The sequence below is a fragment of the Chiloscyllium punctatum genome, chromosome X (assembly GCF_047496795.1).
Source record: "Chiloscyllium punctatum isolate Juve2018m chromosome X, sChiPun1.3, whole genome shotgun sequence".
NCBI lineage: Eukaryota > Metazoa > Chordata > Chondrichthyes > Orectolobiformes > Hemiscylliidae > Chiloscyllium > Chiloscyllium punctatum.
In genome coordinates this window covers 22,098,545-22,112,219 of record NC_092791.1, presented here as the reverse complement: position 1 = coordinate 22,112,219, position 13,675 = coordinate 22,098,545, and the positions used below count along the sequence as shown (strand labels likewise).

Here is a 13,675-nt window from a genome sequence, read left to right as displayed (position 1 = left end):
TTGGATTATCCAAAGATGATTTCAAGGTCCCACAAAAGTGTTGTATCAAAGAGGTAAGTGTATTTGATTTACCTGTACTGAAGAACATGTGAAAACGCTGGCAAAAACAAAGAGAAACAAGCAGCTCCAGCATCAGCGACTGGATTTTTTTTTTAGGTAAGGGTTGTTACACAGCCTTTTGCAAAAGTAAGTGTTTTACAGCACTGGGTATTCCTGTCACTTTACCAGGCCGTTCACTTAAAAACAAAATGGCCACGAACGTGAATGCATGCAAGAGGCAGTGTTTCTGTCTTTCTAGCTCGAGACTGTGTTTCTGGAAACTGACAAATGCTCTTGCAATTTGTAGAAGCTGTTTGGGACCTTTGTTTGATGCTGGGATTTGATATACAGTATTTGTGATGCTGAGTCCTTCTCAGTTTAACCTGTAATTTGCAGACTGCAAGGATTAGTTTGTTTAAATGACACACTCATCTAAAATTATAGATTTAAGCTAATTCTCTCGTCAAGCACAGCTTTCGATCAGTATGGCTTCCCTTGTTTAAGGTAAAATCAATTATCCGAACAAAATAGTGCTCGCCCATCTTATTCAGATAATCGTTCCTCTGTATATTGCAGTTCCTTCACTTGCTGGATCGAACTCTTGGAGCTCTCTTCCTAACAGCGTTATGGGTCTACCTACACCAAGTGGATTGCAGCATTTCTACTGAAGGCGTACCACCACCTTCTGTGCAACTAGGGAAGATAATAAATGCTGGCTAAGCCATCAATGCCCACATACCAGGAATGATTTTTCTTCAGACAAATGTTTCAGTGTTCACTTAAAAATAAATAGATAAGTTTTTAAAATGGCTCAGGAAGTTTGTTTCACACATGAACCACCCCCAGTGTAAGAAATTTGCCCCTTGTGATTTTTAAAAAAAATTTCTCTCCTCTCTCTCAAAATAAAAGTGTGCCTCCTAGTCTTGAAATCCCCTATCCATTGAAAAAGACAACTACCATTAACTCTATCTACACCCTTTTATTATTTTATAAGCTTCTATCAAGTCACCTCTCAACCTCCTACGCCTCAGTGTTTCTTTATAACTCAAACCTTCCATATCCAGCAATAGCCTGGTAAATCTCTTCTGAATAATCTCTAGTTTACTGGAGTTACTGGAATTGGACACATTACTCCAGAAGAGGCCTCACCTATGTCCTGTACAATCTCAACATAATGTCCTAACTCATGTACGCAAAGGTCTGAGCAATGAAGCCAAACATGCTAACTGCCTTTTTAACTACCCTCTTGATATGTGACATAAACTTTAAAGAATTATGTACCTGAAACAGGTACTTTTTTAACTGGCAAGTGTTTTTTTGTTAATCAGGACTGGAAGATTCAAGTCATGAAAATCTTTCAATAAAGTCGGAGTGCAAGAATGTGTGTTTTTCCTGTAGAACAAAAGTTGCCCCAGTGCTATCAACCCTTTTGACCACAGCATATTGTGCATCATGTAAAAGCAAATGATTTGCACTACATGATGAAATAAGGCATATTGAAATAAACCACAGCAATATTACAATTGTGGATATATAATTGCAAATAAACAAAAGCCACACATTTCATTTTTGGGAGGGGACATTACTGAAAAAAGAATCATTTTCACGTTACGTTGCCAGCAATCCGTTCCAAAAATAAAATGTCAAGAGATCCAGAAGTATACCACATGTGACTAGAAAGGATATTCTATAATGAAAGAGGGAAGCAAAACTATTAAGTGTCACCCTAAAAAGAAATCAGCTTCTGCAATGTACTGGTACCGTCTGTATGACATTGAAATTAATCGCATTATCCCTAATGCTGCTGAAATGCTTTTCCATCTGTCATGCTTGTCAGTGACTATTTCCCTATTTACTCACTTAAGAGGTTACACAACAATTCAACCTAGCTTTTCACTTAGGTGAGTTTGAGACTCCCTTGTATGCATCACCAAATAACACTGCAGTCCCTCCTATCCACTATACATGAAATACACTGTCCACAGATAAAGGGTGGAGTATGAGCAGTGTGCATATAGATGCTCCAGCGACATTATTGATCAGCAAAGCAGTTTTCGTAATTTGTGCATAGAATCCCCTCAGTTAATATTTCTTTCTCACCTGCCGTATCCGTCTTTAACTCTGTAACACCCACAAACATCTCCTGCGTATCCTTTGTTACTGTTGTCCAATTTTGCCCCAGTGAGCACATTGCTGATATCTAGCGCTAGATAGCGGTATGATAGAATTATACTCTGCTTTGGAATTAAATCTTTTTTTTTCCATTTGCTAATTTTAATGTATTATGATCACAAAGTGGGCAAAATCACCCATTGACTTAGAGAATGAAACAACTTCTGAGAGATGGAAAGACGAAATTTCTATGTTGTTGGAATTTATAGAAAAGGATAGTTTTGAATAGCAGTATATCCTGAGAGTTCTCTTTTCTGACCCTTGAGTTTCTACACTTCACAGGTGATTGTCCATGAAGTTCCTGGTCAACTGTTGGAAATTGAGATATTTGATAAAGACCCAGATCAGGACGATTTCCTGGGCAGGTGAGAGCACTAAACATCTGTGTACATGTATGAGTCAGTATTAATGGTCATGCATCTAGGACTGTATGAGCATATGTGCGTTCATTTCGCTTTATATTAATACTTTGTCTCCAAATACCACCTGTCACATCCCTCATTACTTGCCTCTGCAAACGTACATTTTCATCCTCAAACTGTTTACTGCCCCTGTAATCTAGCACCCCAATCATAAACAACAAATCTGCATCACAACCATGGAATGAATATAATGAAAACTCGGGATAATCTATGCTTCGCAATCAAGCCAGTCTTGCAGATCACCATCCAAGCAATGTCAAACCAAACAGGAATGTAACCTGTTGCGCATTGGGTTGTGCAATTCATGTTTATAAAGCAACATATCATCTATGCCATGGAAGAAATGTAATGATAAATTTAAAATAAAACTTACAGGAGAAATTGATAAAGTATCATAAGATGGAGATACATGTGGCAATGTTTGTGTCCAGTGTTACTGTAACTAAAAATATTGTTGCAATACTCAATATATCAGAAGCAAACTCAACAAGGGTTGCCACTTAACAAGCTCAATATTAGGAAAATTAGCTCCATGAATAATATCAGGTTATGGTATATTAAAGAGTTATTTTGAGCCCTCTTAAAAAGAAACCATTTGACTTGGACACTAAATACTGCTACTTTTAAACTAAATTGAATGAGATTTGGTAAAATATAAACAAACGAACACTCGAGCAATAATAAAATAAAGAAGTTTTCCATTTCAGTATATCAACAGAAAACATGTAGAAAATAGTAACCTCTCCCTTTGTACTTTTACAGATCATTTCCCCATCATTTATTGTACACTCCTTTGCTCCCCCCCTCTCTCTTTTCTCCCCCCCCCCAACTGTTATTTGATTCTTGTTTGTTTGTGAATGTTTAGAGGGGCCTTGATTGGTATTCGAACAAGAAACAATGTGCTTGGAATGAGTGTGAGAGGGTGATATGAGTATTTCTTTTGCTTTCAGAATGCAGCTGGACCTTGGGGAAGTAATGAAAAATCAAATAGTGGAAGAGGTAAGGAGTTGCGGAGATGCTGACATAACTGCTGGCCAAAGGGAAGAAGAATAAAAGGGCACTGTCTTCATGAAAAATCCAGACAAAACTAAAGAGTGCAAGTTATTTTTGGTGATGTTATCATATGAATGTATGACAAAATTCTACCATTTTAGAAGTGACCTTAACAAATTTAGAATAAATAGATTAACATCTCCATTAAAACAAAGAAATTTGACTGGAATGCATTAAACAGTCATGGGATGATGTCATTCTGTCATTTCTAGTCATATGCTGTTTGAGGAAGGATTGCATCATTTGTGGCATGTTTATATCACACATTAATTGCATTTTGGGCTTGTGTTATGACACAATGGTGAACCCCTCTGTTAATTAAACCAAACACCCAGAAAAGCTCACCTTGACTCATGATCTGTGACTAAGAACTCCTAAATTCCATTATTTGAAGAAAATAGCATCAATTTACTTCCTAACTCTAAGCGTGAACACTAAACAAAAACTATTCACAGATCTAAACGGTCCTTTTTCTTAACTGCTTACTATCTGCCTCCAACTCTATAACAATACACTGTTCCAATAAGACACTTACTAAAATTACATTAACTTAATTTCAAAACCACACAGTCTCTGTCGTCTTCTGTGTCTTCATTATTCTCCCTGGATCATCTTTTTTTCATTGCATGTTTCATATGAAAAGGTACCTTTGATAGAGAATGCTTTCTAACTTTGAGAGAAAGATATTAGATGGACAATGAGCTCTCCAGGAGTTTCTCTCTCTACAGCAGTTGCTCTCTGACCAATTTTCAAAATGTCCACATTCTTATAGCCCCAACTTTGGATCGTCTCACTGGTTCGATGTTAACAAAACAATAAATTCAAACTTGATTGGGTTTTTATCCTGGGGCATAATTTAAACTACTAGAATGTGACGACTGCAGATGCTGGAGATCAGAGTCAAGAGTGTGGTGCTGGAAAAGCACAGCAGGTCAGGCAGCATCCGAGGAGCAGGAGAATCGACGTTTTGGGCATAAACCCTTCATCAGGAATCATAGAGATGTACAGCATGGAAACAGACACTTCGGTCGAACTCGTCCATGGCGACCAGATATCCCAACTCAATCTAGTCCCACCTGCCAGCACTCAGCCCATATCCCTCTAAACCCTGCCTATTCATATACCCATCCAGATGCTTCTTAAATGTTGCAATTGTACCAGCCTCCTCCACATCCTCTGGCAGCCCATTCCACATACGCACCACCCTCTGCATGAAAAAGTTGCCCCTTAGGTCTCTTTTATATCTTTCCCCTCTCACCCTAAACCTATGCCCTCTAGTTCTGGACTCCCCCACCCCAGGGAAAAGAACTTGTCTATTTACCCTATCCATGCCCCTCATGATTTTATAAACCTCTATAAGGTCACCCCTCAGCCTCCAACGCTCCAGGGAAAACAGTCCCAGCCTATTCAACCTCTCCCTCTAGTTCAGATCCTCCAATCCTGGCAACATCCTTGTAAATCTTTTCTGAACCCTTTCAAGTTTTACAACCTCCTTCCGATAGGAAGGAGACCAGAATTGCATGCAGTATTCCAAAAGTTGCCGAATCAATGTCCTGTACAGCCGCAACATAACCTCTCAACCCTTGTACTCAATACTCTGACCAATAAAGGAAAGCATGCCAAATGCCTTCTTCACTTTCCTATCTACCTGTGACTCCACTTTCAAGGAGCTATGGACCTGCACTCCAAGGTCTCTTTGTTCAGCAACACTTCCTAGGACCTTATCATTAAGTGTATAAGTCCTAAGAGATTAGGTGAGTGGACAAAGATGTGGCAAAGGGGTAATGTGGGAAAAATTGAAATTGTCCATTTTGTCAAGAATAATAAAAAGGAAACATTATCTAAATGATGAGAAATTGCAGAGAGATCTGGATGTACTAATGCACTGATTGCAAAAGGTCAGTATGTAGGAACAAGTAATTAGGAAAGATAACAATGTTATCACTTATTGTGAGGTGAATTGAATGCAAAAGTAAAGAGATGATGCTTTAGTTATACATGGCACTGATTAGATCACATCTGCAGTACTATGCAAAGAGTATTGGTCACTGTAATTTCAGAAAGGATGCAAATGCTTTGGAGGCATTTCAGAGAAGGTTTACCAGACTGATCCCTGGAATGGAAGGGTTGTCTTAGGAGAAAATGTTGGACAGGTTAAGCATGTATCCACTGCAATTTAAAACAGTAAAAGAAAACCTGATTAAATCTGAGGGATCTTAACAAATTAAATATAGAGAGGATGATTCCTCTTATGGGAGAAACTAGAACTAGGGTTTAAAATTCAGGGGTCACCCGTTTAAACAGTGCCATGCATCTTTGGAAATGTCTCTTTGAAAAGGTGGTGGAAGCTGAGTCCTTCAATAGCTTGAGGGAGAAGTAAATAGATTCTTGTTAAATGAGAGGTTGAAAGTTATCTGGGTAGGTGGGAATGTAGATTTGAGGTTACAGCCATAATCTTATTGAATGACAGAGCAGACCTGAGGGACTAAATGACCTGCTCGAACTCTTTGTTTGTAATTTACACCAAAGAAATGTGCTTTTGCCCTGAGATGAATGCTTGTGCTTGGAAATTGCTTTTAATTTAGAAGGAAACTTTTGTGGGGCAAAAACAGCAGTTCGACCAGTTGAAGCAAATGGTGTGTTTCTGTCTGTTAAGACCCCATTCAGGGCAGTTAAAGCCCTCTTTATTTTGCCCCACTGATGTTGTTCAGCCATGAGAAGAATATTTAGGCTGAGAACTTCCTAAAAAGTTAATGATGACAAAACATTTCCAGGCATCAGGTCTCTGTCGCTCATTTTTTCCAATTCCTGTCGCTCCATGCTTGCTGGTTAAGCCTATTGCTGACAAAGTCTCAAGCTCTTGCTAAACTTCTCGACCTCTCTTTTCTCCTTTCAGACCCCCCTGAAATCCAGTTCTTTGATCAAGGCTTTGGTGACACGAACTTAGGAAAGCTAGAAGGGGCATGAGAAAACTTTGGCGGGTAGGATTGAGGAAAACCCCAAGGCATTCTACATTTATGTGAGGAACAAGAGGATGGCCAAAGTGAAGGTTGGGCTGATCAGGGATAGTGGAGGGAACGTGTGCCTGGAGTCAGAGGAGGTAGAGGAAGTCCTTAGTGAATACTTTGCTTCAGTTTTCACTACTGAGAGGGACCTTGCTCGATATATGCACGAACAGGTTGATGTTAGGAAGGAGGATGTGCTTAAAATTTTGAAAATCCCCTGGGCCAGACGGGATATATCCTAGTTACTACAGGAAGTGAGGGAAGAGATTGCTGCGCATTTGGCAATGATCTTTGCATCCTCACTGTCCACTGGAGTGGTCCCAAATGATTGGAAGGTGGCAAGTGTTATTCCCTTGATCAAGAAAGGGAATAAGAATAATCCTGGGAATTACAGATCAGTCAGTTTTACGGCAGTGGTAGGCAAATTATGGCAGAGGACTCTGAGAGACAGGATTTATGATTATTTGGAAAACCATAGTTTGATTAGAGATAGTCAGCATGGCTTTGTGAGGGGCAGGTCAGACCTCACAAGCCTTAATGAATTCTTTGAGGATGTGACAAAACACATTAATGAAGGTAAAGTGTGATATATATGGATTTTAGCAAGGCGTTTGATAAGGTTCCCCATGGTAGGCTCATTCAGAAAGTAAGGAGGCATGGGATACAGGGAAATTTGGCTGTCTGGATACAGAATTGGCTGGCCCATAGAAGACAGAGGGTAATGAGAGATGAAAAGTATTCAGCTTGGAGCTTGGTGACCTTGACCTCTGCTTTTTGTGATTTTTGTAAATGACTTGGATGAGGAAGTGGAAGGGTGAGTTAGTAAATTTGCCAATGACACAAAGGTTTGTGGAGTTGTGGATAGTGTGGAGGGCTGTTGTAGGTTGGAACGGGACATTGACAGGATGCAGAGCTGGGCTGATAAGTGGCAGATGGAGTTCAACCTGGAAAAGTGTGAAGTCATTCACTTTGGAAGGTCAAATTTGAATGCAGATCACAGGGTTAAAGGCAGGATTCCTGCCAGTGTGGAGGAACAGAGGGATCTTGAGGTCCATGTCTATAGATCCCTCAAAGTTGCCACCCAAGTTGTTAAGAAGGCGTATGGTGTATTGGCTTTCATTAGTAGGGGTATTGAGTTTAAGAGCTGTGAGGTTATGTTACAGTTCTATAAAGCCTTGGTTAGACCACAATTGGAATATTGTGTTCAGTTCTGGTCACCTCATTATAGGAAGAATATAGAAGCTTTAGAGAGGGTGCAGAGGAGATTTACCAGGATGCTGCCTGGACTGGAGGGCATGTCTTATGAAGAAAGGTTGAGTGAGTTAGGGCTTTTCCCATTGGAGCGAAAAAGGGTGAGAGGCGACTTGATAGAGGTGTACAAGATGATGAGTGGATAGCCAGAGACATTTTCCTAAGGCAGAAATGGCTGTCACAAGGGGGCATAATTTTAAGGTGATTGGAGGAAGGTTTAGGGTGATGTCAGAGGTTGGTTCTTTACACAGAGAGTGGTGGGTGAGTGGAGTGCACTGCCAGCAGTAGGAGTAGAGTCAGATGCATTAGGGACATTTAAGCGAATCTTGGGTAAGCACATGGATGATAGTAAAATGAAGGGATTGTAGGTCAGTCTGATCTTAGAGACGGATAAAAGGTCGGCACAACAACGAGGGCTGAAGGGCCTGTACTATGCTGTACTGTTGTATGTTCTGTCTACTATTATCTCCTTATGTGATTTGGTTTAATACTCCTGTGAAGTGCCTTGGGAGGTTTTACTGGAAGACATTATGTTAATACAAATTGTTTTTATCTCTGTAAGACTTTCAACAATGTAGATTGGGAATAGCTGTGAGGAGATTCATATTAAATTATTAAAGATGCGGTTACATTTAGACCTGATATGTGTGAACTATTTTGTTGTTCCTATTTGGCATTATTTCATTTTGTGGCCTGTCTTGTGATATTTGCCCTGTGCCTGACCCTAATATTCTCTCTATGTGCAGTGGTTCACTCTGAAAGATGTTGAGAGAGGGAAAATTCGTCTGAAACTGGAGTGGCTGTCCCTGTACTCTGACCCAACGAAACTGGAACAGGTAATTCCAAAGATTAAAGCTTACATTTGAGATGCTCATCACTCACTTTTGAAATCACACCGTGGCTTACCATTCCTTTGAGGTTATGCATGATTTTCAACATATAGTCAACTCAAAATTCAAATTACTAGATTGAAATATTAGCTCAAAAAATAACTTTGAAATTATCAAGTGTATACACTAAAAGCATAACTAGCATCACCCTTGAGATGATCGTGTAACTCAGTGTTGCCTTGCCTTTGAGATGATAGTTAACTTTAATATTATCTTCGCAAACAGTATTGGTATCACAACTATAATTATTATGGTGCAGAAGGAAGTGATTGGCCCATTGTGCCTGTACTGGTTATATTATCGAGTCCAGCTCTACGCCCTAGTGCCAATGACCTCCTTTTTTTTTCCTATATCTCTGTAAACCATTGCTCTCCAAAAAAATTATCCAATGCCCTCTTGAATGTCTCAGTTGAACTTGCCTTCAGTGTGTTGAAGGCAACGTATTCCATACCCTGACAACTTGTGTGGAAAAACGGTTTTGCACATCACTTTGAATACTGTCTGTTTATAACTGGAATATCACCAGTTAATCATTGACTGCAAATAATAGGAGATTTATGTTCTACTCAATGTTATATGTAAAATTATGGATGGTGAGAATGAATGAGCCCTCTAATTTATTCATAAGCTTCAGTGATGTCCGAAGAGATCATAGATGAAACTGAGATTTTAAAAAAATCTTTCCTCCTTCTTTCCTGAAGGCTCGAATGCCTTGCCCAAGTGTCAGTTCCTTACATGAATGCCATCACACCATTCCACTGTAGAATACATCAATACCAAGTGTCCTCATTTGACCTCCCCACACACACTTTCCCGCATGGATCACTGAATAGCAAGCAGGAGCAAGAACCCTAGTTTATTCTCTACTTCCTACTTCTGGAAGGCATGGGGAAAATGTAGCACCCCAGACCACTATCCATGCTGAGATTAGCTAACTCACCTCTGATCAAGGATTGAAGGTGGGACCTTGATCTGTAAAGCTCAGTTGGATACTACTTTTACCAGCTAAATCATCAGAGAGCACTTACTGTAGTTTTAAATGCCACCTGAGTTCTAACATAAATACAGCTTATGTCAATTTTCGAAACATATACCATACTTACAATACAATTAAAGATTGCACTACAACCTGAGCTTCCACTATTTAGATGAACCCTTGAAACACTATAGCATACAAGGCTTCGAGCCAAGTGCTGGAAAATAGAATTAGATGCTTGATGACCGGCATGGACACAATGGGCTGAAGAGCCTCTTTCTTTGTTGTAAAACATTACGACTCTGAAATGAATAACTCCACATTTCACTCCACTACACTTCATTTGCCATTTATCTGCCAATTTCACCAACTTGTCCATATCATCCACTGAGTGGAGGAGAGCAAATAAGATAGTGAGTCGTTATGAGGTCAGAATGTCACAGCTCCAGCTTACTGCAGGTTCTGGTGGAGGGCTCGGGAAGAAACTATCCTTCCATGGTCATAACATATTAAAAATACTGGATAGGCAAAGACCAGCTGGTCCACCTATTCCTTCCCATCATAGTTGTAATGCCTTGTGGTTCATGATTAAGACATTTCCTATCCATTAAGTCCATAGAACCTCATAGGAAAGGTAAAACAAAAACAAGATCAATCAGGGTCAAAACAAAATCTGGGATATTTCTCTTTTACCTTCTTGGGCAATTAAAGCTAGTCCAGGAGACCATGTTGAACCTGGCTTGTATTATTTGAAGCCTGTCCCCTGTATGACATGATCTACACTACAAGTCAGTAACTTGGTAAGTGTGTGGTCAGTGACACGTGCAAGAAGAAGATATCAAAGGACTACATCCCCTCAAAATTGTGGTCTACAAAATATACTAATTGTTTTTTATCTTTAGGCACTGATGGTTAATAACTCCATCACTGTGCAGAACAGTGAGGAACCCTCTGCTGCTATCATGGTTGTCTACGTGGACCAAGCACAGGATCTCCCGGTATGTATAATTGTCACAGAATGTGGATCTCCAATCAGCAATAGATCCCATTTCACAGCTGTAGCTGAACTGTGAGAATATAACACCAACAGTGTCTTTCAACCTCAATCCTTCTGTTTGACTGTAATGCTGAATGTTGAATTTGGTAGGGATATACTCATACTGCTTCAACCTGACAAAATTGGCATCTGTCCAGCGAGACACTCTTGGTGTTCAGGTTACTCTGTTGTATGGTTCACCAATGGTATGACTTCAAAAGGGTGATCAAAGGAAGTTTGAATAAATCCCCACTCTGCTTCCAACTTCTATTTTATCTGTGATTTCAGCGGTTCCCTAGAAGTTGGTATTGGAATCATGTGCTTTTCCTGATTATATGCTATCAGGTGTCAGAGGACTGGAAATGTTACACCCTAGTCCCCAAAAGATATAAGCCCAGCAACTACAGACCAATCAGTTTAACTTGAGTGATGACAAAGCTTCTATAAGAATAATTCTGGACAAAATTAAAAGTCACATGAATAAATGCAGTTCAATTAAAGAAAGCCAGAAAAGATTTTTGAACAAAAAATCATGTTGAACTAATTTGATGGAGGTAACTTTGACCAGGTAATAGAAGGTTAACAAGTGCAATCCTGTTGATGTGGTGGACATGGACTTCCAAAAAGTATTTAATACAGTGCCACATAACAGACTTGGGAGCAAAGTTACAACTCTGAATAAAACAGACAATAGCAACATGTATTCAAAACTGACCGAGTGACAAGAAACAGTAGTGGTAATGGATGTTTTAGAGGAAAGTTTAGAGTGAAGTTTCCCGAGGGTCATTGTTGGGACTGTTGCTCCTGATAATGACCAAGACATTCATGAACAGGGCACAATTTCAAAGTTTGTAGATGATATGAAAAGTGGAAGCTTTATGAACAGTGAGGAAAACTTTAAAAGGATTTCAAGACAAGGGGACACATTTTTAAGGTGGGGGAGAAAGATTTAACACGGACACGAGGGGCAAATTCTTTACACAAATGATGCATGTGGAATGAACTTCCTGAGGAAGTGGTGGATGTGGGTGCAATTACAAGATTTAAAAGACGTTGAATAAGTAAATGAATAGGAAAGGTTTGGAGAGAGACATGGGCCAGGAGCAGGCAGGTGGGACTAGTTTAGTTTGGGATTATGTTTGTCATGAATTGGTTGGACCAAAGTATCTGTTTCTGTGCTGTATGACTCTGTGACATTGATGATATGGACAAGTTGGTGGAATTGGCAGATAAATGGCAAATGAAGTGTAGTGGAGTGAAATGTGGAGTTATTCATTTCAGAGTCGTAATGTTTTACAACAAAGAAAGAGGCTCTTCAGCCCATTGTGTCCATGCCGGTCATCAAGCATCTAATTCTATTTTCCAGCACTTGGCTCGAAGCCTTGTATGCTATAGTGTTTCAAGGGTTCATCTAAATAGCTCTTAAATGTTGTGATGATTCTTGCTTCTTGATCATTTCTTCCTAGTTATTTACCACACCACCAATGTTTGTGTGATCTATATATTTACTTATCAAATCTACTATGTTTGTATTCTGATCATTAATGTATATAACAAACAGCATGGGACCCACCATTGAACCCAGTGGTACAACACTGAACTCAGGATTCCAGTCCTTTGACCATCACCCTCTACCTCCTGCCACTAAGACAGTTTGGATCCAATCTGTGAAGGTTTTCTGGATTCCATGTGCTCTTACTTTCTCGACAAATCACCCATGCGACATCTTGTCAAATCCTTACCGTAAGTCCATGCAGACTACATCAACTGAATTATCATCTACACACCCAGTCATCCTTCAAAACTAAATCAAGCCTGTCAAACAATATTTCCCCCCTGACAAAGTCATGCTGACTATCCTTGATTAATCTCTGCCTCTCCAAATGGAGGTTAATTCTGTCCCCAGTTTTTTTCCAATAGTTTCCCTTCTCTTCACTGGCCTGTAGTTTACCGGTTTATTCCTATTACCCTTCATGAATAATGGTACTCCATCAGCTGTCCTCTGGCACCTCTCCTATGGCCAGAGAGGATTTGACCCTGCAAGGGACCTTGCAGTCTACTCCCCCACCTCCCACAACTGTCTGGAAAGATCTCATCTGGGCCTCAGGAATTTTCCAATTTTAAGCTTGATAAAGCCACTAATATCTCCTCCCTCTCTCAATTGTAGTTTGTTTAAATATTTCATTGACCTTCCTCCTCCCTAATTTCCATACCTACATCATCCTCCTCTATAGTGAATATAGAAACAAAGTACTCATTTAAAACCTCATCTGCCTCGTTCAGCTGCAGACAGAAATTGCCATTTTCATCCCTAATGAGCCCTACTCTTTCCCTGATTGCCTATAACTCTTGCCATGTTATATTTCAAAATGTCTTTGAAATTTCTTTTATTTTACCTGTCCAGGTTTTCTCACGTCACCTCTTCGCTTTCCTTATTTCATTTTTAAGCAACTCCATTCACTTCCTACAAACCTCCAGGGTTTCTGATGTTATGAGCCTTCTGGATCTACCATAAGCTTCCCTTTTGTTCCTCATCCAATCCTTTAGATTCCTTGACATCCAGGGTTCTCTTGGTCTGTTGGTCCTACCCTTCACCCTGACAGGAATATGTTGACCCTTCACTTTCACAATTCCTCGACTGAAGCACTCCAACTGCTCTGATGTGGATTTTCCTACCAGTAGCTGCTCCCAGTTTAGTTTGGCCAGATTCTGTCTTGTCATTTTAAAATCAGACTGCCCCAATTCAGAGCCTTTATTTCTGACCCATCTTTGTCCTTTTCCATGAAGGCCTTAAATCTTGCTGAGTTATGGTCACTATGACTGAAATGTTC

At 39.8% G+C, this 13,675-nt stretch overlaps 1 protein-coding gene across 3 annotated transcripts in view; it reads left to right on the top strand.

The window, feature by feature from the left end:
• The window catches only part of esyt1a (extended synaptotagmin-like protein 1a), a 161,708-nt gene that overhangs the window by 105,110 nt on the left and 42,923 nt on the right, over positions 1–13,675 (top strand). For all 3 annotated transcript variants that reach the window (XM_072567235.1, XM_072567236.1, XM_072567237.1), the window contains 4 exons: positions 2,494–2,576; positions 3,584–3,632; positions 8,689–8,778; positions 10,711–10,806. In XM_072567235.1, coding sequence (XP_072423336.1) covers positions 2,494–2,576; positions 3,584–3,632; positions 8,689–8,778; positions 10,711–10,806 — 318 coding nt within the window. The remainder of the gene's footprint in view (positions 1–2,493; positions 2,577–3,583; positions 3,633–8,688; positions 8,779–10,710; positions 10,807–13,675) is intronic.